This window comes from Ochotona princeps, chromosome X, assembly GCF_030435755.1.
Source record: "Ochotona princeps isolate mOchPri1 chromosome X, mOchPri1.hap1, whole genome shotgun sequence".
NCBI classification, from domain to species: domain Eukaryota; kingdom Metazoa; phylum Chordata; class Mammalia; order Lagomorpha; family Ochotonidae; genus Ochotona; species Ochotona princeps.
Window position 1 is genome coordinate 49,569,988 of NC_080865.1, and position 25,601 is coordinate 49,595,588.

Here is a 25,601-nt window from a genome sequence, read left to right on the forward strand (position 1 = left end):
CTTACTTAAACTGGAGAGTGGTAGATCATTGTCAGATCTGTCAGAAGCTCATAATAATTTTTAACAAACCATTACATTTATAGGAAAATTGATTCATATGGGTATTTTTTGAGTTTATTTTGAGTATCTTTTTAACCCTTTTTCACTCCATGGATTTCTGTGCTGAATTTTAATTTTGGTTGAGCTCCCAATTTTTTTACTTTTTAAAAAATTTTTTAATTTTTTTTTTATTGGAAAGACAGATATACAGAGAGGAGGAGAGACAGACAGGAAGATCTTCCATCCAATGTTTCACTTCCCAAGTGACTGCCAGGGCTGGAGCTGAGCCAATCTGCAGCCAGGAACCTGGAGCCTCTTCTGGGTCTCCCAAGCTGGTGCAGGGTCCCAAGGCTTTGGGCGGTCCTCGACTGCTTTCCCAGGACACAAGCAGGGAGCTGGATGGGAAGCAAGGCCGCTGGCATTAGAACCAGCGCCCATATGGGATCCTGGCACATGCAAGGCGAGGACTTTAACCACTACACCCTCGTGCCAGGCCCCCAATTTTTTTTACTATTCGAATGTGTTCATAACTACTGTTCTATAGTAACCCCATCTCCAATATTGTATTTGAAGTGTTAGTTTTCAGTATACATATTCAATTGGGTGATCATACTGAATATGTTTTTCCAACCATGCTTATTTCTTTTTTAAAAAGTATGTATTTGAAAGGCAGAGTTACCTACAGAGAGGGAGACAGAGGTACTTCCTATCACTGGTTCACTTCCCCCATGGCCACAATGGCCAGGGCTGGGTCAAGCTGAAGCTACATAACATACTGGCTTCACTACATAACATACTTACTTGACTTGTTGAATGAGCCTTGTTTGCTTGCATGGATGTTCTATTATATGTTGTTAGCTCTATGGCTGGGAGTTAACTTTTCTTAAATATTTTGGGGAGTTTTAATTTTTCATTCTTATTATTTTTTAGTTGCATTTCATTTTATGACACAGTTTCATAGGCTCTGAGGTTCCCCCCACCCCTCCCCATGCCCTCCCCCCATGGTGGATTACTCCACCTTGTTGCAGCATTACAGTTCAAATCCAGTCATGCTTCTTTCATTGCAAGCATGTGCCATGCATAGAGTCCAGCATCTTATTGTCCAGATCAATTCAACAATTTCTTGGGGAGACCATCTCTGGTCTAAAAGCAGAGCTGGCAGAATATCCTCCCGACCAATTAAAAGCCATAACATAACATCAACAACAGTTCACAACACTATGGAGTTAATTGACATGGTATTGAGTGACTGATATGTTAGAAAATGCAAGTTCTTAACCACATCCTGTGACTACTTCATTGGCATTTCAACAGTCTTATTATTGATATTGTTTTATCTATTTTTTGTTGCTAGAGATAAGCTTTACTTTATCTCTAGAATCTAAGAACTTGAACCGCTTGAACTTCTATGCTTGTATTGCCAATCTTCAAAATAATTCATCACATACTGATTTCTTTATTCCAACCACTAAATATTTATACAGTTATATATGTATGCCAGCTAGCAACTGCATGAAAGGTGCCCTCTAGTTCAGTTGGGCTTTCTCTGCTCTTTTGCAAATGATTCGTTCTCTCTTTTTGTTTCATTTTGAATTGCTCACAATGACTGTTGCAAGAAATCTATATTCTTTCCAAATTCTAATATTAGCCCCATCCCGGAACTTTCAGCAGACTAGTAAATAAATAAATTCACTGCATGTAATTCAAATAAAGCTTTAGTTTTATATGTTTTGTTTATTTTCATTTTATTTGAAAGGTAGGGAGACAGAGCCATTAAAAGAAAATGAGAGATCTTCTTTCCACTGGTTACTCCCCAAATGTCTGCAAGAGCAAGGGCTCAGTGCTAAGGTTAGGAGCCTATAACTCAACATGAGTTTCCCATGTGACTAGCAGGGACCCACGTATGTAAGGCATCATCTGCTCCCTCCGCAGAAGCTCATTGGCTTATTGGGCTGTTTAAAACATAAATAGAGTCTGGACTCAAACTCAGACACTCCACTAAAAATTATTTGTGTCCTAAGCAGTGGGTTAAACCACCATACCAAGTGCCTGCTCCAAAATGTGCTTTTTAAAAATTTTTTTTCCTTTATGCCTGTGATTCTCTTGTATCATCAGTTATACAGACTATATTTAATTCTAGTCTAAAGAGGAAATTGCTTTCTCTTATTTCACTTCGATTCAATGCAGCTTTCTTCAGATAAGAAACAATGTGTTTTCTGGCCCTTAATTTCTAAAATTATTTTTCATTGAATAGGAAAAGTATTTTAAAAATCATAGATGTATAACAAAGAAAATTAGAAATTATAATAAATCATCTAAAGTTAATTAAAATGTATATGTGTATTTGAATTCTGTTCTTTAAGCTTAGCCTTATATGCTTTCTTTTCCAATAGGAAGAATGGAGAGGTTGGTGGTAATTAAGATGAGTCATTTAAGTGCAAAATAAGATATAGATAAGTGAAATGACAGGCTAGATAAAAAAATTCTGAGGCTCATGAAAGGGAAAGCTAAGGGCTCCCTTAGGGTTGAAGAAAGCATCAAAGACTCTAGACTGTAAAAAAAGAAGTACGACTTTAAGTTGAATGGACTTCTGATGCAATTTATATTCTAAGATGTGTCAGATATCATAAAGTATTACATTAATACTTTGCTAATATCTAGGTTTCATGGCAACCGAAATACAGCAGCCAGAAGCTTAACACAGTGAACAAAAAAGAAACAATGAAGGATGGGACATTTAAAATCATGGTTATCCTTGAGGATCAGAAACAATCTACACATGCCCCAAGTCAAAGAGTGCATATACACACAGGGAGAAACATTGTATTGACCCAAACAAGTCATTAAATCAATAAAGAAATACCATAACAACAATTCCCAGAGTGGGGTGTATATGGGGATCTGTATCTAGAATAGTGAAAATGTACACAGAATATTATGAACGAGTTAGTGTGCAGACTGTCCCACAGTTTGGTTTGACTCACTGTTTATTAGATGCAGTCTATGCTTTTATCAGCAAGATTATTCAGAAGTACTGTGTTCATCTTACAGCACTCTTTTTGTTAGTTCCCAGCATTAGTTAGTCCTAGTACTGGACTTGTTACTTGAATAAGAGGACTTTTGCCAGATTTTCCCAGATTAACATTTTTCTTTCTCTTGTTTTGCATTACTATTTGGGGAGGTCAAACATGGCAATCTCTTTTACTTTTTGCTGGTTTTGCAACATAAGCCACAAGATAGTCTGAAAAATGCCTCTGATGCGCTCTTCTCTTACCACCTGTTGTTTCCTCGGCAGCAGCAGTTCAGCTATGGGCCTGCACAAACTGAGGCAGGGTCAGTAATGATGCTCCCCAGCAGCAATGACATTTCCTCAGTGCCCAGTTTTGGATACCTCACAGAAATATCAAGATTCTTTTTTTAAAAGTTATTTAAAATATCAACATGTAAAAATCCCCCCTCTCTGATTATACCAAGAGGGTATGTGCTTGTGGTGGCTGATAAGCTTGGATCCTGTTTTACTGCAGTAAAAAATCACTTTAAACACAAGTGATAGGCAAATCAGAAAAGAACAGATAGGCTAAAGGAAAAACATTCAACATTTCTACCGCTATAAAATATGCATACAAAAATTGAATCACACTTCCTTTGCCTTCTATTTAACTAGTAAAAATATCGAAGAGAATATATTACTAATTAACTCAATGAAGCTGTGGATAAAACGATACTTGCATGCCTTAAGAATGAAAGTTAGAATAACTTTTCTGGAAACCACTGTCTCAGTTTAAATCTGCATGTGTTTTTGACCTTTTACCTTTAACTTTAACATATAAATATTCCGTGTCCATCAACTGCTAATTAAGAGAATTTTAATTTTTTTAAAAATGAATCATACTTTTTAAATTAATAAAAGTACTAAAACTACTGTTAAGGAAAGATAATGTGGGACCAACGCAATAACCCAGCGGATAAAGTCCTCGGATTGAACTCACCATGATCCCCTCTGGGCACTGGTTGGTATCCCGGCAGCCCTGCTTTCCATCCAGCTCTGTGCTTGTGACCTGGGAGAGCAGTTGAGGAAGGTCCAGAGCCTTGGGACCCTGCACCCGCGTGGGAGACCCAGAGGAGGCTCCAGGTTCTTGGCTTCAGATCTGCTGAGCTCCGGCTATTGCGGCTCATAGGGAATGAGTCATTGGACTGAAGCTCTTCCTCTCTGTCTCTCCTCTTCTCTGTATATCTGACTTATCAATAAAAATAAATAAATCTTGGGCCCGGCGCAAAAGCGTAGGGGCTTAAGTCCTCAACTTGCATGCACCGGGATCCCATATGGGTGCCGGTTCTAATGCCAGCGGCCTTGCTTCCCATCCAGCTCCCTGCTTGTGGCCTGGGAAAGCAGTCAAGGACCGCCCAAAGCTTTGGGACTCTGCACCCATGTGAGAGATCCAGAAGAGCTCCTGGCTCCTGGCTCCTGGCTTCGGATTGGCTCAGCTCCAGTCATCGTGGCCGCTAGGGGAGTGAACCCTTGGACGGAAGCTCTTCCTCTCTGTCTCTCCTCCTCTCTGTATATCTGCCTTTCCAATAAAAAAAAAAAAATCTGTAAAAATAAATAAATGAACCTTGAAAAAAAAAAACCAAGATACTGCAAAACATGGATTTTTCAGCTTTATTGTTTAACAAATATTTATTGTATAAAAAAGATAAATTCTATATATTCAGGTATACCCTTTGTGACATTACTGTAACAAAATAGTTAACATACTTATCACCTCATATAATTGCATATTTTGTTACAAATATTTATGAGCTACTATCTTATACAACTTTAAGTATATATTGCTGTTAACCACATAATGTGTCCAGAACTTATTTATCTATAATCACAAGTTTGTGTCCTTTCAAGAAATCATGGTAAGTTGAGTTACAGAATAAGCATATTTTGGTGAAAAAAAAACTTGAAATTCATGCAATTTTTTAGTATGAATCTTACATATGTTTTTTGAAGATCCTTCATAGATAAAACATTTAAAAAGTTTTCATCTGTTGATACACATAAATTATGTCTATACTTTACTTGGAAATTCACTGCAATGAACATGGGAGAGCAAATATCGCCTTAACAAACAAATTTCAAATATTTTTGATAAATAATGTAGAAGTGGAATTGCTACATTAATTGGTAGTCATATTTTTACATTTCTGAGGCAACCCTATAAAACTTTGTACAATGTTTATTTGAATATGGATTTCAGTGCTGACTGTGCAGCAATGTCAGTACACCTGAGATCACTCAGTAACACAAGTAGAATAACAAAATGAGAAAGTCTAAATCATGTAAACTTTACCACAGAAACTAGTTATTCATCAACATAGAAGACATTAATCATACAGGCTAAAATTTCTTGTAAAATGGCTTGTGGACAGAAAGAATATAACTTTTCAAAATTGCATCAAAAAGGTTGTAAAACTGGCTAACACAAAACACAATATACTTAATAAATTCATGTTATTATAGGCTAAATTACCTAAACTTAATAAACGTGTAAATGCAATAAAATAGTTTGTAAAAACTCTCCAGTTACAACAAAGTATCAGAAATAATTTTTTTAAATGACATAAAGGCAATTTTTAGTGATCTTATTACATTGGCAATAGCAAAAAGCAAAATCAAGAATGCACATTACATGTAAATAAAGCCACTTACAGATCAAACACATATTTGAAGAATATTAATTTCTATAAATAATAGAAATTATACGCAAGTAAATGACTAAAGTGTTGTAGAAATCTGCTCTTTGGCAGCCACAACAGGTGGAAGCCAAACAAGATGGAGGTCTGCAGGGTTCTTTAGGTTCCTGTATGGAGAAGCAGGGGACGACCATAGAGGGGGAGCTAGAAACAACGCACTAATAGTGACCTGTCCCAGTGCTGAGCAGAGAAGTCCCTGCAGGCAGTAGGCTGATCAAGGGCATATCTTCATGTTGGTGCCCTTGCGGAACAGCCGGAAGAAAGGAAAGACGCGCTCACCTAGGAAGGTAACTGTGAATCTGCGGATACGGGTTAGATTGTGCAAAACGTAGAATTCCATGTGCCCGGCCTCGTAGTCCAGATACACGCCTAAACGTCGCTCTATATTATCTAAGCTTGGAATTATCTCCTCCGGTGATTTCGGTTGGCTGATCATACACCATACTTTTCCGGGGGAGCTTTGCCCCCGGGGCAGCTGAGGCTGGCTGAGATGATTACAGCCTGAGGGTCTGAAATTGTTGCCATCCAAAATGGACCCTCTTGAGCGCACCTTTTGCTTATGAAAGAATGATTCATCTGCAACACCTAATGCCCAGCCAATTGGTCCACTCACTTCCACCTCCCAGTAATGCCGGCCAGAGCAGAAGCCCTGGGATGCCAGCACGTAATAATCACTAAAGGATCTTTTGGGATAGAACTCATATTCCAGCTGCTGCCCGGGCAGGTGGACCATTCTACAGTCAGTAGACAGTATCAGGTTTGGATGAGCTGTGTCAGGATCCAGTGTCAGGTCCTCTTTCACAAATGTACAGAATACTTGCTTCATCTTCCTCACCATGGCAGCTTTCAGGTTTTCACAGATTTGGGGTTGGTATATGAAGCAGGACCAGCTAGGAATGAAGGGTTCCTGCCTTACCCCTATACACTTATTCAAAGTCATTTTGATGCGATTGAGCGTCTGTAAATCCATATTACAACTCTGCTCCTCAGCCTGGGCCAGCAAGTGGCTTAGCTGAGTAGCCCGCACTGAGAGGTCACTGGCCGCTGATGTCACCTGCATCATTTGGGTTTCATTAATATGTCGGAGACCCTGATCCAGCTGTGCTTGCTCCTTGAGCAGAAAATCGGTCAGCTGTACAAATATTAAGGCCACAGATGTCAGCTCTGACTCCATCCGCTTCTGTAGCTCTGTAATTCGCTTCTCCTCCCTAGCCTTCATGTTTTGTACGCGCTCTAGGCAATTTCTCAGTGGTTCCAATTGCCCCTGTAACTTATCCTTGTACTCTTGCACCACCTCATCCAATGGAACCACGCTGTGATGTTTGTGACTTTCAGATTCCTGGCATGGCACACAGATGGGCTCTTCATCTACCTGGCAGAAGAGCTTAAGGACTTTTTGGTGTTTGGGACAGATGCCATACTCGCTTACAGGAATCTCAACACCAGACATTGGGTACATGTGCCGAATCACCAGAACCATGTTGGCTAGCTGCAGATTGGGGCGGAAGGTCCGCCGAGAAACGCTCTTTTGGCATTGAGGACAGGTATAGCACTTCATAGATGCTGCAAATGGGGACACAGGATGGTTGGGGTCTAACTCTCGTTGCTTGTCTTCCTCCTGCACTTCTTCATCCTTTTTATTTTCTACCCTTAGGTTATTCTCCGTGCCCCCCATAGAATCGCCTTGATTGTCCTCACCCTCCTCATCCCTCGCATAGCCTGAGTGGCACCCATGACTGACAGGATTACAGGATTCACGTTCTTTCTGCTCTTCCCAGTCTCGTTCACGGTACTCTTCTTGTTTAGAGTTGTTCCAACCCTCATCATTCCACACAGGCTCCACTACTTCCTCCTCCCTGTACTCCCCTCTTTTTTCCTCCTCTTCCACTCCGTTATCCTTCTCTCTGCTCTCATCTATGTTTTCCTCCTTCACCCCGCTTCCCTTCTCATTTCCGCTCTCATTCTCTCCGTTCTCCTCCTCCCCTCCATTTTCCTCCCCTCCTTTTCCCTCCTCTTCCTCATTCTCCTTCTTTCCACTCTCATCTTCTCTGTTCTCACCCTCTCCATTCTCCTCCTTCACCCCACCTCCTTCTTCATTTCCACTCGTATTCTCTCCGTTCTCCTCCTTCACCCCGCTTCCCTTCTCATTTCCGCTCTCATTCCCCCCATTCTCCTCCTCCCCTCCATTTTCCTCCCCTCCTTTTCCCTCCTCCTCCACATTCTCCTTCTCTCCGCTTTCATCTTTTCCGTTCTCACTTTCTCTGTTCTCCTCCTTCACCTCGCTCCCATCCTCTCCGCTTTCATTCTCTCCACTCTCCTCCTCCTCCTCTCTGCTCTCCTCTTCCTCTTCGCTCTCCTCCTCCTCTCCGCTCTCCTCCTCCTCCTGATCTGACTCATCCGTGTCCAGCTCATCCTCCCCTCCCCACAATTCTTTAATGCATGGTCGGCAAAAGTTATGCCCACAGCCAATAGACACTGGGTCTGTGAAGTAATTGAGGCAGATGGTGCACACTGCCTGTTCTCGGAGGATCCCAATAGGATCTTCTGTCGTATCAATGGCAGCCATCTTAGTATTCAAATCAGCGGCTTTTAAGTGGGGAGGGAGCGCCGGGAACCTTAACGGTCAGGTTTCAGGAGATTTGGCTTCACTCTCAGTCCTTCCCATATCTTGCCACTAGTACAGGCAGAAAAATATCGTCTAGACAACACACCACTCTACACAAACTGCCCTACTCCAATACAGAACTGAGTATTCAAGACAAACAGCCAGTGTCGTCACAAACCGCCTACCCTCTCTATTTCCGGCTTTCGTCCTCCCCACTTCCGGCTTCCTTGACAACACCTCCGGGCATCTTTATATCACATCGTTATAACAAGTTTATTAGTTCCTACCAAGATTGTGCTACTCCGCTTTACCACCACTCTCCAACATTTTCTAACCTTCCTATCACCAGTCCCCCATCCTGAATCCCTTGCACCTGTCAACCCTCCCCAGGGTGACAGGAAATGGTAAAATAACCTGGTAGGATGGATAGGATGTAAACATTCATGTCTCTGGATGCAAGAGAACTGAGAACATTGAAAAGGATACCCAAGTTTATCCCCTTTCCATAATAGAGAAAAAATACAGTATAATAGGTGTGACAACCAGCTGATGTTGGTTCTGGTCACACTGATCAGGTGCCAGTCTTACAAACTGGCTGTGGAATTGCTCCCTGAAACACTAGGAATTATGGGAGTTGAAAATTACTTTATGGGCCTTATAAAGTCAAATTAGTTTGGTCGCGTCGATATTAGTCCACCTCTTCCACATTATCAATTACTACTTACAATTTTGAAAAATATAGCTTCTCAAAGACATTTTATTCGAACCCGTTGTGGTAGCCTAGTGGCTAAATTCTCACCTTGCACGCACTAGGATCCATATGGGCAACGGTTCTTCTCCCAGCTGTTCTGCTTCCCATCCAGCTTCTTGCTTGTGGCTTAGGAAAGAAGTTAAGAATTTCCAAAACCCTTGGGATGCTGCACCTGTGTAGGAGATCTGAAAGGAGCTCCTGGTTTCAAATCGGCTCAACTCTGGCCATTGCAGCCACTTGGGGAGTGAACCAATGGGTGAAAGATCTTTCTATCTCCTTCTCTCTGTAAAATGTGACTTATCAATAATAATAAAAATGCTTTTTGGTTAAATATTAACAACTAAATCTGTTTTAAATCTGAATTAAGCAACAAAAGGCAAGTTATTAGATGTTCAGAGTTGCCTTCTAGAATGTGAGAGCAAAGAGGAATCATACCTCAAGACAGACTGACTTCAACAGCAAGCTAGTCCAAATTTTGACATGTGCATTCTTACTGTTGACTCTTTCTGGTTTGTACACTTTCCCATTAAACATTGAAATTCACTGCTTTGTGATAATCTTAGCAATTTATGACCAAATAATTCCTGAATTTATATTGTCTTAATACCACTGCTGTATAATGATCAACTAGGTGACCCTGAATTCTATTCCTTAAAGTATCATTGTAACAGCTCTATATGATGACTACCTTACCAGAATTATGGTTAAGATATCTCATTTACTGCTTTGGCTTTTGTGATGCTCAAGGACTCTGTATTTTATTCCATGTTATTTCCGAAAGAAGTTGAGCATACAGTAATTGTATAATTTTATGTGGCACAGTGCAATATTTTAACACAGTTTAGACTGATCAAATCAGATAATTGGTGTAAAGACTTGCTTACAATCCTTTTTATTAATGTTTAGAACCTGCAGTCTCCTCTGTTCTATTTCTTTATATAGTAAGTGCATATGATGCATTATTATGAACTATAATTATCTGCATGCTCTAGGACAGTAGAAATTATTATTTATGTGTTTTACACTCATTTTCCATTCTGTTTCCTCTCAATCTTTGCCATCTTCAGTTTCTGGTAATTGGCATTCTACATTCTGGTGGCCTATATTTTTAATGTCCACAGAGACAGCATATTATATTAATCTTTCTGTGTCTTCTTTCACTGAGCATAATGATCTTTAGTACTGTTAATGTTACTGTACATATAAATATTTCATTGTATTTAATAGGTGAATAATATTCCACCATGTGTAAGCACCACAGTTTTTTTGTTCATTTATATTTAGATGGACATCTTAGTTGACTCCATATAATGACTGTTGTGAACAGTGTTCCACTTAACATGGACATGTAGGTATTGTTCCTCCTCTCATTCTCAATCAACTCTAAGCATAATAAATATTTCTGTTGTATTGAAAATTTTGAATTTTATTTATTCATTCAACAAATACTAGCATTCATTTTGACATACCACATACCACAGCTGGAAATAAAAGGAGGGCCTATGAATTTCAACAGAATGTAGAAAAAACAGAATTCACAGCCCACCCTAGACCACTCAGTACATGAATCAAATGAAAATATAAAGCATAGAATAACATCACAGATGTATCGCTAATGTTAGTACAATCAGTAGTGTAAACTACCCTATTGGAAGAAAAAGAAGCTAAATTCAGCATATAACCCAGTTAAATGTTCATGATTAGAATTGAAATACGCATTTCATTATTTATTATTCATTGTTTCAATGCATTTCATTATTTATTGTTTCATTACATTCATCCTTCAATTAAGTATTACCATTGCCACAAATTATCCTAATGATATTGGGAAATGTACTTGGCCTAGCTGGTTTTGAAATTCCTTCTATATAAATGTTTCCCATGTGTTTTTTTTTTTAAGATTATTTTTATTATTGGAAAGCCAGATATACAGAGAGGAGGAGAGACAGAGAGGAAGATCTTCCGTCCGATGATTCACTCCCCAAGTGAGCCGCAACTGCCGGTGCTGCGCCGATCCGAAGCCAGGAATCAGGAACCTCTTCCAGGTCTCCCACCGGGTGCAGTGTCCCAATGCATTGGGCCGTCCTCAACTGCTTTCCTAGGCCACAAGCAGGGAGCTGGATGGGAAGTGGAGCTGCCGGGACTAGAACCAGCACCCATATGGGATCCCGGGGCTTTCAAGGAGAGGACTTTAGCCGCTAGGCCATGCCGCCGGGCCCTCCCCATGTTCTTTACTTGTCAATAAGAGCAAATATGAATGTGAGAGCATCTTATGAAGCTGAATCTCATGGTAAAATACTTATTAGACTAATTTGTTAAAATGTAATGATTCTAAATTTCTGCAAAAAAAAAAACAAAACAAAACAAAACAAAATTAAACAGATTCCTGAGAAGATATTTTTATGTTTTACCATGTGAAGTATGACTATAATGCATCATCATGGTGAAGGTCATTTGAGACTTTCATGTGCTCTTGTATTTGCATGTTCCTTTATTTCTCCACGTTGGTGGTGTTTTCTACTATCAATCACTGAACAGACCTTCTTATCCTCTCTCTCTCTCTCTCTCTCTCTCTCTCTCTCTCTCTCTCTCTCTCCACCTTAAGGAAACCCTATGATACATAGGTTTGGTCATTTGACAGTGTCCCATAAACATTTAACAGTATTTTGATTTTTTCTAGATTTTTCTTCTTTTATTTGTTGTACAGAGATATTCCTGAGGATTTGTCATTTGTCTTGGATATTCTTTTTTTCAGCCTAATGAAGCCTATTATTGAAATTTTCCAATGTAATTTTTATGTAGCATATTGAATTATTCATTTCTAGTATTTCTGGTTTCATGTCAAAAATCTCTATCTCTTAGCAGATTGTTTTCATCCATAGCATATATGGATTGCTTGATGGTAATGATTTGTTTCTGTGTGCTTTCTAGTGATCTTGTGTTCATTTTTTTCACTCTTTTTCAGATGGGTCATCAAATTTTGTCTTGACATTATAATATTGTAGAAATGTTACATTGCTTTTGGGAGATCACGATGTCCTCCTTGGTATTGCCCTTATGCTTCTGTGTGTGCTTATAGGAATTTTTGGAAACACTTGTTTATTTTATTTTATGATGGTTTTTGTTTTTAAACTGCCTCTATGGGTTGGTGGAGTAATTGCTTCTTCATTGGAAATACAAAGGTGTATCAGCATTTGCCCGTGTACTCTGGTCAGTGCTAGAGTGTGTGGTGAGAATCTGAGATGGCACTTATGTTGAATATGATAAATCGCTTCATTTGTACAAAGAGTGTATGAAATGATTATAGCTATTAGCATAATCAGTACCTTAATTCCTCTCTTTCAGGGTGCTCAATGTCTGGGGTTAGCCTGCCATGGCTACAAATCTCACCCATACTAGCACATGAACTGGCACAGAAGACTTTCGTGGTGTTTGTTTGAGCACAAAATCATCTGATTCAACTCAGGCAATCTGGGACCTCTTAGCCTCTGATTTTAAGCATGAAGACTGTCTAGAGGCCAAGCCACATGTCACACCGCATCATGCGGTCCCACAGAATTCCCATAATCTTTGTTTTCATGACTCCCACAGTCACTGGGAACTGAGGACCTCCTGAACTTCACCAGTCTGCCCCACACGTTTAGAGAGAAGGATATTCCTGGCCCTAGCTACTTATAAGCTATCTGCCTTGGGAATTTGGTAGTCCCTAATTTTTAAAATTTCTGTTTAGATACTTATTATTTTTCCTTCTACTAGCTTTAGATATGGAATCTTCTTTTCTGGCTCTTTGAGATTAAACATTACGTTGTTTGATATATGTAGGTTTTCATGCTGTTAATTTTCCTCTTACTGCTTTTACAGTATCTTGTATGTTTTGATATGTTGCTTCCACTTTAATTAGTTTCAAGAGGAACAGAATTATTATTTCCATGTATTTTCATAACTCCAAAGTTGTTGATTTCCACTTATATTCCATTGTGATAAAAAATATATATGCTAGAGAGAGAGACACAGAGATAGAGAGAGAAAGAGAGAGAGAGAAGGTGTATGCTATGATTTTGATCCCTCAGAAATTGTTGAAAGTTATGTTATGGCTTAAAATATTGTCTATTCTATAAAATATCCCAAGCCATGCTGAAAAGAATGTGTGCTTTGCGTCAATTGTACAAAATGCTTTGTAAAGATTTATTTGATTTATGTTCAAAAGAGTTTGACAGAGGAGAGACACACACAAAAATGTTTTATCTGCTGGTTCACTCCCCAAACAGTGGCAATGGCTGGAAGTAAGCCAGTATGGAATCAGAAGCTAGGCACCTTTTCCAGGTTTCTCATGGGGATACAGGGGCCCAATTATTGAACTATATCCTTTGCTTGCTTTCTAGACAATAATTCGGTAGCATAAACTGAAGGACAACACTTTTACTTCATCAGCACAAGTGTAGTCAGCTTCACATTATATAATCTCAAAACATTAGCTACTTTGTTATTACAATGATCTTATTACAAGCAAGCTGGAACACAGGCAGCTAAGAAGTAATCATTATGGTTACAGACTAACAAGTACTTATAGGAGTAAACAAGCCTTGCCAAAGATAACTGAATCTCCCAATGCTAACATAACGAATCGGGAAGAATTGCACAGGTAATTCAGGGAATAATCATTGAGTTTGGGGACTGAAGAACTGGGATAATCACCTCAGTTTACTCTGACTTTGACTATGGAAGCCTGTGCAATGATCCCTACATGCTGCCTAAATTGTATAAAGGGCGATTTGATTGATGCACATTGTTGATACTCTAGAGAAGTGATGGCAGCAGTTACCTATAACACACACTGCCATTACTCTTTTTGTTATTGGAAGAAAAATGGCAAGCATCTGAAATATTAGTAAAACCAAAAAAACAGAAGAGGCTAGTTTGGGGTTCAGCAAGTTAAGTTGCAATATGAGTACCTCTTTGAGTCCGGGTTGATCTGCTTCCAATTCAGCATCCAACAGATACACATGGGAAGGAAGCAGAAGATTGTTTGGATGTGTGTGCCCTTACTGCCCATGTGGGAGACCAGGTCAGAGTTTCTGGCTCCTAGCTCTGTCTTCCCCAGGCATGATTTTTTAATTTATTGGGGGTGGGGGTGGGAGTGTTGTGGAGAGAACCAGTAGAGGAAGAGTGTCATTTTCTGTGTCTCTCCCTTTTCTGTATTACTCTGGTTTTCAAATACATAAATAAAACTGGAAAAAATAAAAGATAGTTATCACAATATAACAGAAAAACTCCAATACGTGCAAAGTGAAAAAAATCAATATATAACAGATATTGTGACATGTTACATACATGTGGCACAGCAGACCAAGGTACATCTTGTGATGCCCAAAGCCATGCAAAACCTGGCTACTCATTTCAATTCCAGCTTCCTGATGATGCATTCTTGGAGGTAACAGATGATGGTCCAAGGATGTGACCCTACATGGGAGACACAGATGGAATTGCTGGCTCCTGGATTTGACCTGACCCATCCTTGCATGGTGCAGGTATCTGGGCACTCAATTAATAGGTGAAAGCATGTGTGTTGGCTCCTTCTTCCTTTCAAGGAGATGAAAAGTGAAAATAAATGAACATTAAAATAAAAGACATTCATACTGTATGATTTTTACTTGGTACAGATGTCCTGAGAATTTCCTTCTCTGACTTAACCGATAGAGGTCAAATTGATGTTATGTGTTTTTTTAAATTTTGTTTATTAATTATGTTGCATTATGTGACACAGTTTCATAGGCTCTGGATTCCTCCTACCCCTCCCCGTGCTTTCCCCCGCTCCCCCCATGGTGGATTCCTCCACCTTGTTGCAGTATTACAGTTCAAATTAAGTCAAGATTCTTTCTTTGCATACCTATATCAGGCATATAGAGTCTAGCATCTTATTGTCCAGATAAACTCAATGGTTTCTTGGGGAGACCATCTCTGGTCTGAAGGTAGAGCTGGCAGAATATCGTCCCGATCGATTAAAAACCCCAACATAACATCAACAACGTGTCTGAGGTGAAAAGGGGATGACAAGTCTTGGTAAGTTCCAGTCTATCTATGATACTTTCTGTTTTAGGAAAAAACATGCCCAATTCTTTATACTAATTCCTGAAATGCCACATTTGGATTTGTCCTTATATGGAAGCAAATTTGGATGATGCCTAAGGGATTTCTTTTGAGAACTAGTGCTTTACGATTAGTGACTTGTTTCATAAGGAAGTTCATTGACTTCCTTTATAAAATGTGAAACAGCATAAAAAGGGAGAATATCTTCCCAACATATGTATTAGGAGTTAACTTATAAGGCAGCTTTTCTCTGTAACACTGAAAGAAGTAAGCGTTGGGCACTCATTTGTGAAAATTTTTAATAGCAGGAGTTTAAAGTGAGTATGGGTGGACAAAGATTTAAATAAAAGTCTCAGTGAACATAGTGTTTGCTTCTTTCACAACTTTGTTAAAAGCTGGGATAATTCGCTTGGCTTCTTTAGTCCATGAACTCTATTTCTTAGCATTTTTGAGTTAATGTCACAATAAATCACACAGTCTATGCAAGCTTTACCAGAGTTGTCCTATGTTTCAGTTACAGTTTATGCCATTCTGCAAATTCCCACCTGCCTATCATGTGTCAGTTACAGATTTCTGAAAAGGAAGCATCACCAGTAATTCTGGTTTTTATCCAGGGGGTTATGCAAGAGCTAAAAATACATGATGAGATTAAAACAGTACAGCAGAAGCTATGACACCTGCCTCTGTCAGTCAGGAAGACAGTTGCAAAGGAGCTAGAGGCTCTTATCCAAATGGGAATAGTTGAAAGAATGCATGCATCTAACTAGGGAGAGACTCATGAATAAATTAGGGAGCATTCAAATTAATGCTAATGTGTTCAAGAGCTATAATTGTTGGCTGTAATGACTGAAAATGTTTGTAACTTTCCTATCCATGTCCTCTTCCTCTAAATGATTGGCCTGTTCAAGTATCATGAGTTTCCAGTCTGCAACCACTCTGGGAATTAACATGTATGTTAGTAACTTATTGAGAATAGTTTCAAAGGATAACACCTACAATCATATTGTGTAAAAGAGTTTGGAGATTTTGGTGGACTGTATCATTTGACTATCATGCATATACACTTAGTATATTTACAGGCAAATTTACAGGTAAATAAATATTAGACACTATGATAGAATAAGTAAATCCTGAATTGATTACAAGGTGATGATAAGGAGTTCAGAGAATGTAAAGAGGCTTCTCTAAAGGAAATGAGATTTGCATTTCTGTATATTATTCACTTCCTCTATAAAATGGACCCCCAGGGCCCAGCGCAGTAGCTTAGCAGCTAAATTCCTCACCTTGAATGCACCGGGATCCCATATGGACACCGTTTCTAATCCTGGCAGCCCTGCTTCCCATCCAGCGCCCTGCTTGTGGCCTGGGAAAGCAGTCGAGAACAGCCCAAAGCTTTGGGACCCTGCACCCGCATGGGAGACCCAGAAGAAGTTCCTGGCTCCTGGCTTCGGATTGGCTCAGCTCCAGCCATTGCAGGTCGCTTGGATAGTGAACCATCTTCCTCTTTGTCTCTCCTACTCTCTGTATAGCTGCCTTTCCAATAAAAATAAACAAATCTCTAAAAAAATAGAAAGAAAGAAAGAAAGAAAGGAAGAAAGAAAGAAAGAAAGAAAGAAAGAAAGAAAGAAAGAAAGAAAGAAAGAAGGAAAAGAAAGAAAAGAAGGAAGGAAGAAAGAAAGAAAGAAAGAAAGAAAATGGCCCCCGTCTGTTTCTATGAGTGGGAAAGAAACCATTGAAAATATTCAGTTGTGACAAAAAGTTCAACAATTTTAAAAAATTAATTCATTTTTAAATGCAATCCCATAGTCTCAGGGATTTACCCTCTTCTAATACTCCTTCCTTCATTGATGTCCCCTATATTATTACAGCAGTATAGTCCTTCAAAAATCATCATACATCCATCATTCTGCTATTCATGTGAGTCATGACATTGCAGGCATAGACAACGACAAAAAGTCCAGCATCCTATTGCCAAGATATATTTAACAGTTTCATTGGGAGTCCATTTTTCTTATTCAGAAGTAGAGACGCATACTGCAATGTACTTTCACTTTTCAATATGCTACTTTATTATAATAATGAAGAACTACATATATTTTTTAAAGATTTATTTATTTTTACTCCAAAGTCAGATATATCTCTATCTCTATCTCTATCTCTATCTCTATCTCTATCTCTATCTCTATCTCTATGTATAGAGAGAGAGAGGAGGAGAGACAGAGAGAAATAGCCTCTGTCCAACGATTCACTCCCCAAGTGACCGCAACATCCAGCACCGCGCTGATCTGATGCCGGGAGCCAGGAGTTCCTCCAGGTCTCCCACATGGGTGCAGTGTCCCAAAGCCCTGGGGTGCCCTCAACTGCTTTCCCAGGCCACAAACAGGGAACTGGATGGGAAGTGGGGCTGCCAGGATTAGAACCTGTGCCAACATGGGATCCTGGGGCACTCAAGTCGAGGACTCTTGTCGCTAGGCCACAGCGTTCGGCCCAGAACTATGTATTTTTAAAGGCATCATTCAGTTGACATGTAGACAGAAGTAATAGAAACATTGACAGAGTAATTGACAGGAAAAGACGGTTAAAAAAAATATTAACTATGACCTTAAGAACCTTTCAAAATGGAACTGTGGCTTTTATGCATATTTCTCCCACTTTTGTGTCTCTGCGTTTGTGTGTATAGAAGTATGCAAGTACAAATTCCTACACATTTTTCTCACTGTTACTATTCCTGTATTATTTTACATAATGATTACTGTCCAAGATTAAGTTTGTATAATGTATTTTAATAGGACTGTAATTGAATTAGAGAAATTTTCACAAATACTCAGATTTATAAGGTGATTGCTATAACCAAAGGTGCTTGCAATTACTGTTGGGAATTTGTGTCATTTTGGGGAAAAGGTGAGAAAACGTAACATTTGCATGAAACATATTTATTCATTTTGCATATTTTTAAAGATCCATTTTAATTTTATTTGAAAGTAAGAGTTACAAAGAGAAGGGGTGGGGGCGGAAACGGAGATTTCCCATCTGCTAATTTCACTCCCCAATGGCCACAACATCTGGAGCTGAATGGATGCAAAGTCAAAGCCAGGAATCAAGAGCTTCATCCAGGTCTCCCAGGTAGGCGCAGGGTTCCAGAGATTTGAACCATCCTGTGCTGCTTTCCTAGGCACATTAGCAGGGAGCTAGATGGGAAGCAGAGCAGCCAGGGCTTGAATCTGTGCTCTTATAGGATGCTGTCCTTGCAGGTAGCAGTTTAGTATACTACGCCATGATCTTGTTTCCTGTTTTATTTAAATTAACATGAAAGAATTGTCCATAATTGTTTGGTATAATATGGTATTTTGATACTCTAATTTGTTCGATATTTTGGTGCATATTTATAGAAAAGTATAAAATTGTTTTTAAAGGGAAGTTTAAATATATGTAAAAGTTTTTGAGCATTGAAGAGGCAGACTACAGGTTTGAGTATCTCTTACTCAAATGTTTGCAGGTGCAAACGTTTCATATTTTGAAATTTTTCTTATTTTGAGGTATCTGCAAATGCATAAAGAGATATCTTCAGGATTGACTATAGTCTTAAAGCACAATTTTTCTGTTCCATGCATCTATGCAGATTGACGGAAGGTAGTGATCTGCAATATTTTTACTGTATCTGCTTTTTCACTTTGATTCATTACATGAAGTCAAGCATGGAATTTGGTACTTCAATACTATATTAATAGAAGAAAAATTTCAAATTTTAGAGGCTTTTTGATTTTTAGGTCAGGTATATTCAATCAGAAGTATGGTTATTAAGCTATTTTTCTATTTCAAGCCACTCAAAATATGCATATATTTATATGTACATTTATGTTATATATAATACACATATTATGTATATGTATATTACATGTACATCTGGTGCTAAAGGGCTATAGTATGTGATAATTTGGGGGAAAATAGTAAAGGGAAGAAAAGGTAAGGAGTTAGGGAAATTGGAGTAGGGCATCTAATACCTACAAAACCATTTCATGGAAAATAATGAAAAAAAAAGAAAAAATAACTTAGAAAAAAATCCTTCTTAAAATATGTATTTAAGGGTCTGGCACAGTGGCCTAGCAGCTAAAGTCCTCTCCGTGAACACGCCGGGATCCCATATGGGTGCTGGTTCTAATCCCAGCAGCTCCACTTCCCATCCAGCTCCCTGCTTGTGGCCTGGGAAAGCAGTTGAGGACGGCCCAATGCATTGGAACCCTGCACCCGTGTGTGAGACCTGGAAGAGGTTTCTGGTTCCCGGCATTGGATGGGCGCAGCACTGGCCATTGTGCTCACTTGGGGAGTTAATCATCGGATGGAAGATCTTCCTCTCTGTCTCTCCTTCTCTCTGTATATCTGACTTTGTAATAAAAAAATAAATAAATCTTTAAAAAAATATGTATTTAAATATTTAAAATTATATATACTTATATTTAATATAGCATATATTTCATATATATGACTCTATATGGTACATAATATATAATATATAAGCATATATAAATTATATCTATAATGTTTGTGAATTTATTTGAAAACCAGAGTATACAGACAGAGAGGGTGAGACTAAGAGAGACACAAAATTTTTCCATCTGTTGTTTTGCTTCCACAGCACCCACAAAGGCCAGGACTGACCAGGCTAAAGCCAGGAACTTCCCTGGAGTCGCTCATGTGGGTTTCACATGCCCAAGTACTTGTGTCATCTTCTACTTCTTCCCCAGGTACATTTGCAGGGAGCTGGATTAGAAGTAGAGCAACCAGGGCGCAAACCTACAGGCTCATGCCAGTGGCTTAACCTGCTTAGCCACAACACTGGTGTCCTAAGGTCATGTTTTATAGTCAGCTTCATGATGCTGATACATAAACTTTGAAAAACTGTTTACATTGTAAAACCTACAAGTCTCTTGTTAGCTCAGGAAACATCAGAGAACATGACTGGTTCTCTGCTACTAGTGGAAACAGAAAAGTGTAGGCATTCTTCACATATCAAACAGATAGTGGGTGGTTTAATGAGAAAATAGTACTTTGAAAAAGAAAATGGGAATAATTAGCTTCTTTGAAGGGATCTATAATGACTATAAAAGAAGGGAAAACTCGTGTTCTCTGAGGCCTTTGATTTTTAGCAGAGTCAGGCATATATATGAGCTTGGGAAGTGAAGGAAAGAGGCAGCATTTGCTGAATAGTATTTTTTGAAAGTGTATGTATTCAGTTTTATTTGTTAGAAGAGTGAGAGAGAGGGGTGGGGAAAGAGAGAGAGAGAATCTGTATGTGTTGACTCACTTCTCAAATGTCTGCAAACAGTTCAGCAGCGTCCGACCAAGCCAGCAGCCAAAAATTCCATCCATGTTTCCCATGCAGGTGGCAGGAACTCAGGTACTTGGGCCATTATCTGCTGCTTTGCAGGTACATTAGTAGCAGTTCTATTGGAAAGCAGAGTTAATACTGCATCCCAGAAACTTCAATATGGGATATAGGTGTCCCAAGCGACATCAGTGGCCTAACCATGCTATGCCATAATGATCAATCCTGAAAGAAAGATAACTATTTCTTTGTTCCATATGCTACATTCTCAACTTTTATTTTATGTCTTTCTAATAACCACATTCCAAACATAGCTCTCAAAAATGCATAAGCAGTTTAACAGAGATTTTGATGGCAAAGAAATCTAAATACATGACATAAAATATTTAAGTTTGAGAAAGATAACTTTGAAAATCAACTAATGAGTGTGCTTTAGGGAAAAGAGTAGGGTATCAAGGGTTGCATAAATCTTAAGGTAAAGTCAGGTCAGCAGCTGTCAGAGAGATTCCTCATGGTCTAAAATTCACAAGAGGAATACTTTGCATTAGATATACACAAACCAACTTGCTGTAGCATGCAGGATCTTCAAGTTCAAAATAGCTGAGGAGTTATAGTATAGTAAAATTTAAGCTAAATCCTCTGGTGAAAGATAAGGACATACGCTTTGGAATGAAATTTAATCTTGCTATTTCTGAAAACTTTGTCAACTTTAAATAAGCTTGATTTTACGATTCAGAGTTTTTTTCTTTTCAGCATGATTCTCTTTTGTCTGATTCAGAAAATATTGTATTGTGGCAATTTAGTTGTTTTGACAGATCTGATAAGATACAGGCCAGCAAATTTTCTAGCACAGTGAATCTATATCTTTATCGTGAGGGCTAGCACATTAAACAGAAAGTTCGATTTGAAGCAGAACAACTGGAACGCCAATCAACACTCAGATATGGGATTCATGTAGCACAAGTTGTAGTTTAATGTGCTTTGCTATAATGCTTCCACTATCCCCCGCCTCCCGCCAATTCTTGTCAAAACTTGAATCCCCATTGTAATTCTCTTATAAAAGGCCTTGAGGGGAACCAGTTTGTTTCCCCCACACCCTACCACTTTCTGGCCTCCTATTTTATGACAAAGTATGAGTTGGCACCTTCAAAGTAGAAGAACGTCATCAACACTTTCTTTGCTGGTGCCTTGACCTTGGACTTCCCATCCTTCTATTTCTATTATTTATAATTTATTCAAAATGTGATATTTTCTTAAAGCAGCACAAATAGATTACTACAAGGAGTAACAGGCAAAACGTTTTAATATTTACTCTCAAAGCATGTGCTTCCGGATGCTGCTGCTACTAACTGGTGATTTCTGTAAGTAAAGATAATTATGAAGTTCATGAGATGATTGAACTTTTCAGGTCTGTCTATTGCGAACATGGTTTTTGTTTAAATGATTATTTTTTGAAAGGCAGGATTGCAGGCAGAGAATAAAATAGAGAGAAAGAATGGTGTGTGTGTGTGTGTGTGTGTGTGTGAGAGAGAGAGAGAGAGAGAGAGAGAGAGAGAGAGAGAGAGAGAGAGAGAGAGAGAAAGAGAGAGAGAGAGATTTCATTTGCTGATTAATGTTCCAACTGACCGCAATGTTCCCACGCTAGGCTGATCTGAAGTCAGGAGCATGAAGCTCCTTTCACTGCTTATCCAGGCACATTATCAGGGAGCGGGATCAGAAATGAAGTAGTCAGGAATCAAACTGCAGCTAATATGGGATGTCAGCAGCACAGATGGGGGCTTAACTACTATGCCAGGGTGCAGGTCCCCGGAATCATTTTTTTTTTTTTTTTTTTTTTTTAGGCATCATTTGTCTCAGGATTTTCTCCCAGGCCAAAGGCAGAATAGATTAGTATGAAGACACATATAGTTCTGTAGTAAAATCAGCCTGATCTCAAAAAATTTAAAAATGTGTTTGAAATGATATCAGTGTATAGTTTTTTGTACCACCACGACTAAGCCTGGGGGACCTGGTTTTCTGCATGCGTGCTTCCTTCTTGTTTCTCTTCTTTCTTTCTGTATTTGTCTCTCTCAGGATCTGTCTGTTTCTGTCTGATTTCTTTAGCCAAATCTGCATGATTCCAAATATTCCTTGTTCTAGACAGATTTCTTCAAGTTCTTCTCCACTTCAGCCTGGAAAATTCCACCTCCATCTGGAAGATGAGCATAATTTTTCATTGTGTTTTCTTCTGGTTTGCAACTCAAGTAACTTAGTTTTCAGTTGAATATTAAGACTTAACATAGTCACTGGTGATTCTGAAAAGAAAAGGAGTTTTAGTTCCGTGAGCAAAACCAAAAATGTGTTTCCCAATTGTAATTCATTTGATTCAGTGATTAGAACTTATGTTGATTTTATTTAAGAAATAAACAGACATTGTTATATGTCCTGGAAGCAATGCAGGGCAATTTCTCTCTAAACAAAAGATAAAACCCTAAAGACAGTACTTTGGTCTTTTAAATAAAAATAAATGTTAACAGAAGTGATAACTATATTTACTATAAATGGGTATTACAGACTGCATTCACATACTGAACCATCAAATTTCATAATATAGAAAAAATACAATTTCTTCAAAAACCCAGAAGACATTAAAAATGTTATGGAGAAAGAATATGTCTAGTTTTTGTGTGAAATAATAAGCAACTGCATTATTTCATTAGTATTTGTATATTTTTCTGGTCCTGGAGTACAGAATATAAACCACCACAAGCAATTTTGTTGTCTTTGTTCTCTGGGAGAACTGGTGCTAAATTGGGTTGAATAATTTCTTCTTAATCCTTCATGGTTTTGAGATCTACCTATGTAAAAATGAGAAGATTATTTAGACTTCACTTCTTAATCTCTTCGCGTTGAATTGTTATAAGTATCAATGCACAAAACACAGTGAAGATGATTTAATATATTAAGAACGGTATTTTACTCAACAAATTTTAGCTATAATAATTATTCACAAATTATATATTTGAAGAGATGTGATTTATAAGAATTCTGAGTTTTTAAATAACACTTTTAAACTGTGTCTATCTCTTGATGAAGTCACACTTAGATTTACCAAGCTGAGATGAAATCAAAATTTTCCTTACTGTAGTCTGGCTAATACAGCAACTAATACATTGCAATGCTATATATATCTAGAAATAAATATCATCTTCAGCAGCCTAGAAAAATAACCTATACATAGCACACAGATAAGGACATATGTAGGGGAAAAGGACATGGAAGAAATAAAATTTTTTTGTGTGTGTGCGTTTTGAGCTCCCATATTAATAATACAGAGATAACCATTATAGGTTAGTATATAGTGCAGTGTTACATTATGTTCTTCAAAGCTTTTACTCATGTTTAAAGAATGAAGAGTAGAAATTGTGCTATGTGGAATGTGTTTTACTGAATGATGTTGAGTAGCAGAATTGCTCATGATAGCTTTGAAAGCCTGAGAGGCTTGTTCATGGTAATAAATATTAATGCAAGAATTTTAATTATCAATACAATTCTGTATTAACGTTTTGGGGCTGTGTATTAAAGTAGCCATAAATTGGAGGCTTCAAACAATGGAGATATGTTGTCAGACATTTTGGAGACCAGAAATCTAAAATTGTTGACATGATCATCTTTCTCTGGTAACTGTAAGAAAAAAATTATTGCTTGCTTCTATTAGCTTCTGTTGCTTTTGTACAATTCTTGCTGTTTGGAGATTGATTTTCTTAAACTCACATTACGGAGGGAGATCCTCCATTCATTGATTCACCCTCCAGATGGTCACAATGATCAGCATTGGACTAGACTGAAGCCATATTCAAGGAGCTTCAGATACGTGATGTTTCACATGGGTAGCCAGGGCCCAAACACTTGAGCCATCTTCCACTGCTTTTATCATGATGTTATCAAGGAACTGGATCAGAAGTGGAGCTTGTGGGACTCAAACCAGCACCCATGTAGCATGCTGGGATTACAGGTGACAGCTTTATCCACTGTGCTACTTGTCATGCCCTGGAATAGTAAGCATTTGTAATGCAGTCAAAAGGGCTTGTGATGAGGTATTGAAATGTAAATATAATAAAATATGTGATTATGAAGTTTTGTTTGGAAACGAAACATAGTATATGTTCAGGAGTTTAAAATGGGGATGCTAGTCTTGCTTGTGACTCACTGCAGCACAATGAATGGCAGAAAAGGAGAGCAATCCTGAGTAAAAATGCATTGTCATCTTTACACTGGTCAGTCCCAGAGTTTCCTTTGGCTATTGGTTCACAGGTGTTGAACACAGTATTTCCTGAGCACTTGGGTAGAAAGTATCTATATACACATTATGGTTATAACCTCAGTAAATACAAAGTATTGTTACAGCTGGAGTTAAACATGTTTTTGCTTGCCAGGCTGTCTTTTGAATACTCTTAAGCTGTGAAACCAGCCAACCTTCAAACAATAAATTATCCATGGCCTGGCATAGTAGCCTAGTGGCTAAAGTTCTCACTTTGCACATGCCAGGATTCCATTTGGGCCCTGGTTCTAATCCTGGCGGCCCCACTTTCCATACAACTTCCTGCTTGTGGCTTGGGAAAGCAGTCAAGTATGACCCAAAGCCTTGGGACACTGCACCTGCATGGGTGACCCGGAAGAGACTCTGGGCTCCTGACATTGAATCTGCACAGCTGTGGCAATTGCGGTCACTTGGGGAGCGAATCAATGGATGGAAGATCTCCATCTCTGTCTTTTCTCCTCTCCGTGTGTCTGATTTTCTAATGAAAATATCCTTAAAAAATGAAAATTGAAAATTTTTGAAAATTGAAAAATTGAAAAATGAAAATTGAAAAAATCCTTGAAAAATTATAAATTATCCTTACAACAGAGCATGTGAAAGGATATTTTAATTACCCTATGGGCTAAATTTGGAAATAAAACCAAGTGACTGTTTTGTCACAGTTGTAATACTGACGTGGCTGTTAATACTTGGAAGTTTGGTAGATTGGATTTGTTCTATCTGCCCAATCCCTTCCAATCCCCACTAAACTGGA

The 25,601-nt window shown here is 38.5% G+C and overlaps 1 protein-coding gene across 1 annotated transcript; it reads right to left on the minus strand.

Annotated features, from left to right (window-relative positions):
• Positions 1–5,995: 5,995 nt before the first annotated feature.
• On the minus strand, positions 5,996–8,347 carry LOC101528816 (E3 ubiquitin-protein ligase TRIM41-like). The gene is made up of 2 exons (XM_036497897.2): positions 8,175–8,347; positions 5,996–7,718 (listed from the first exon to the last, which is right to left on the minus strand). Exons 1-2 carry the CDS (start codon positions 8,345–8,347, stop codon positions 5,996–5,998), a joined length of 1,896 nt encoding a protein of 631 aa, XP_036353790.2.
• Between the last annotated feature and the right edge of the window lie 17,254 nt (positions 8,348–25,601).

Bases quoted from the DNA above. Each gene is read 5' to 3' on its own strand.
- LOC101528816 (XM_036497897.2), bottom strand. From the start codon at position 8,347: ATGGCTGCCATTGATACGACAGAAGATCCTATTGGGATCCTCCGAGAA. The intron at 7,719-8,174 runs GTCAGATCAGGA...TGAGAAGGGAAG, and splicing joins GATGAGCTGGACACGGATGA to CGGGGTGAAGGAGGAAAACA.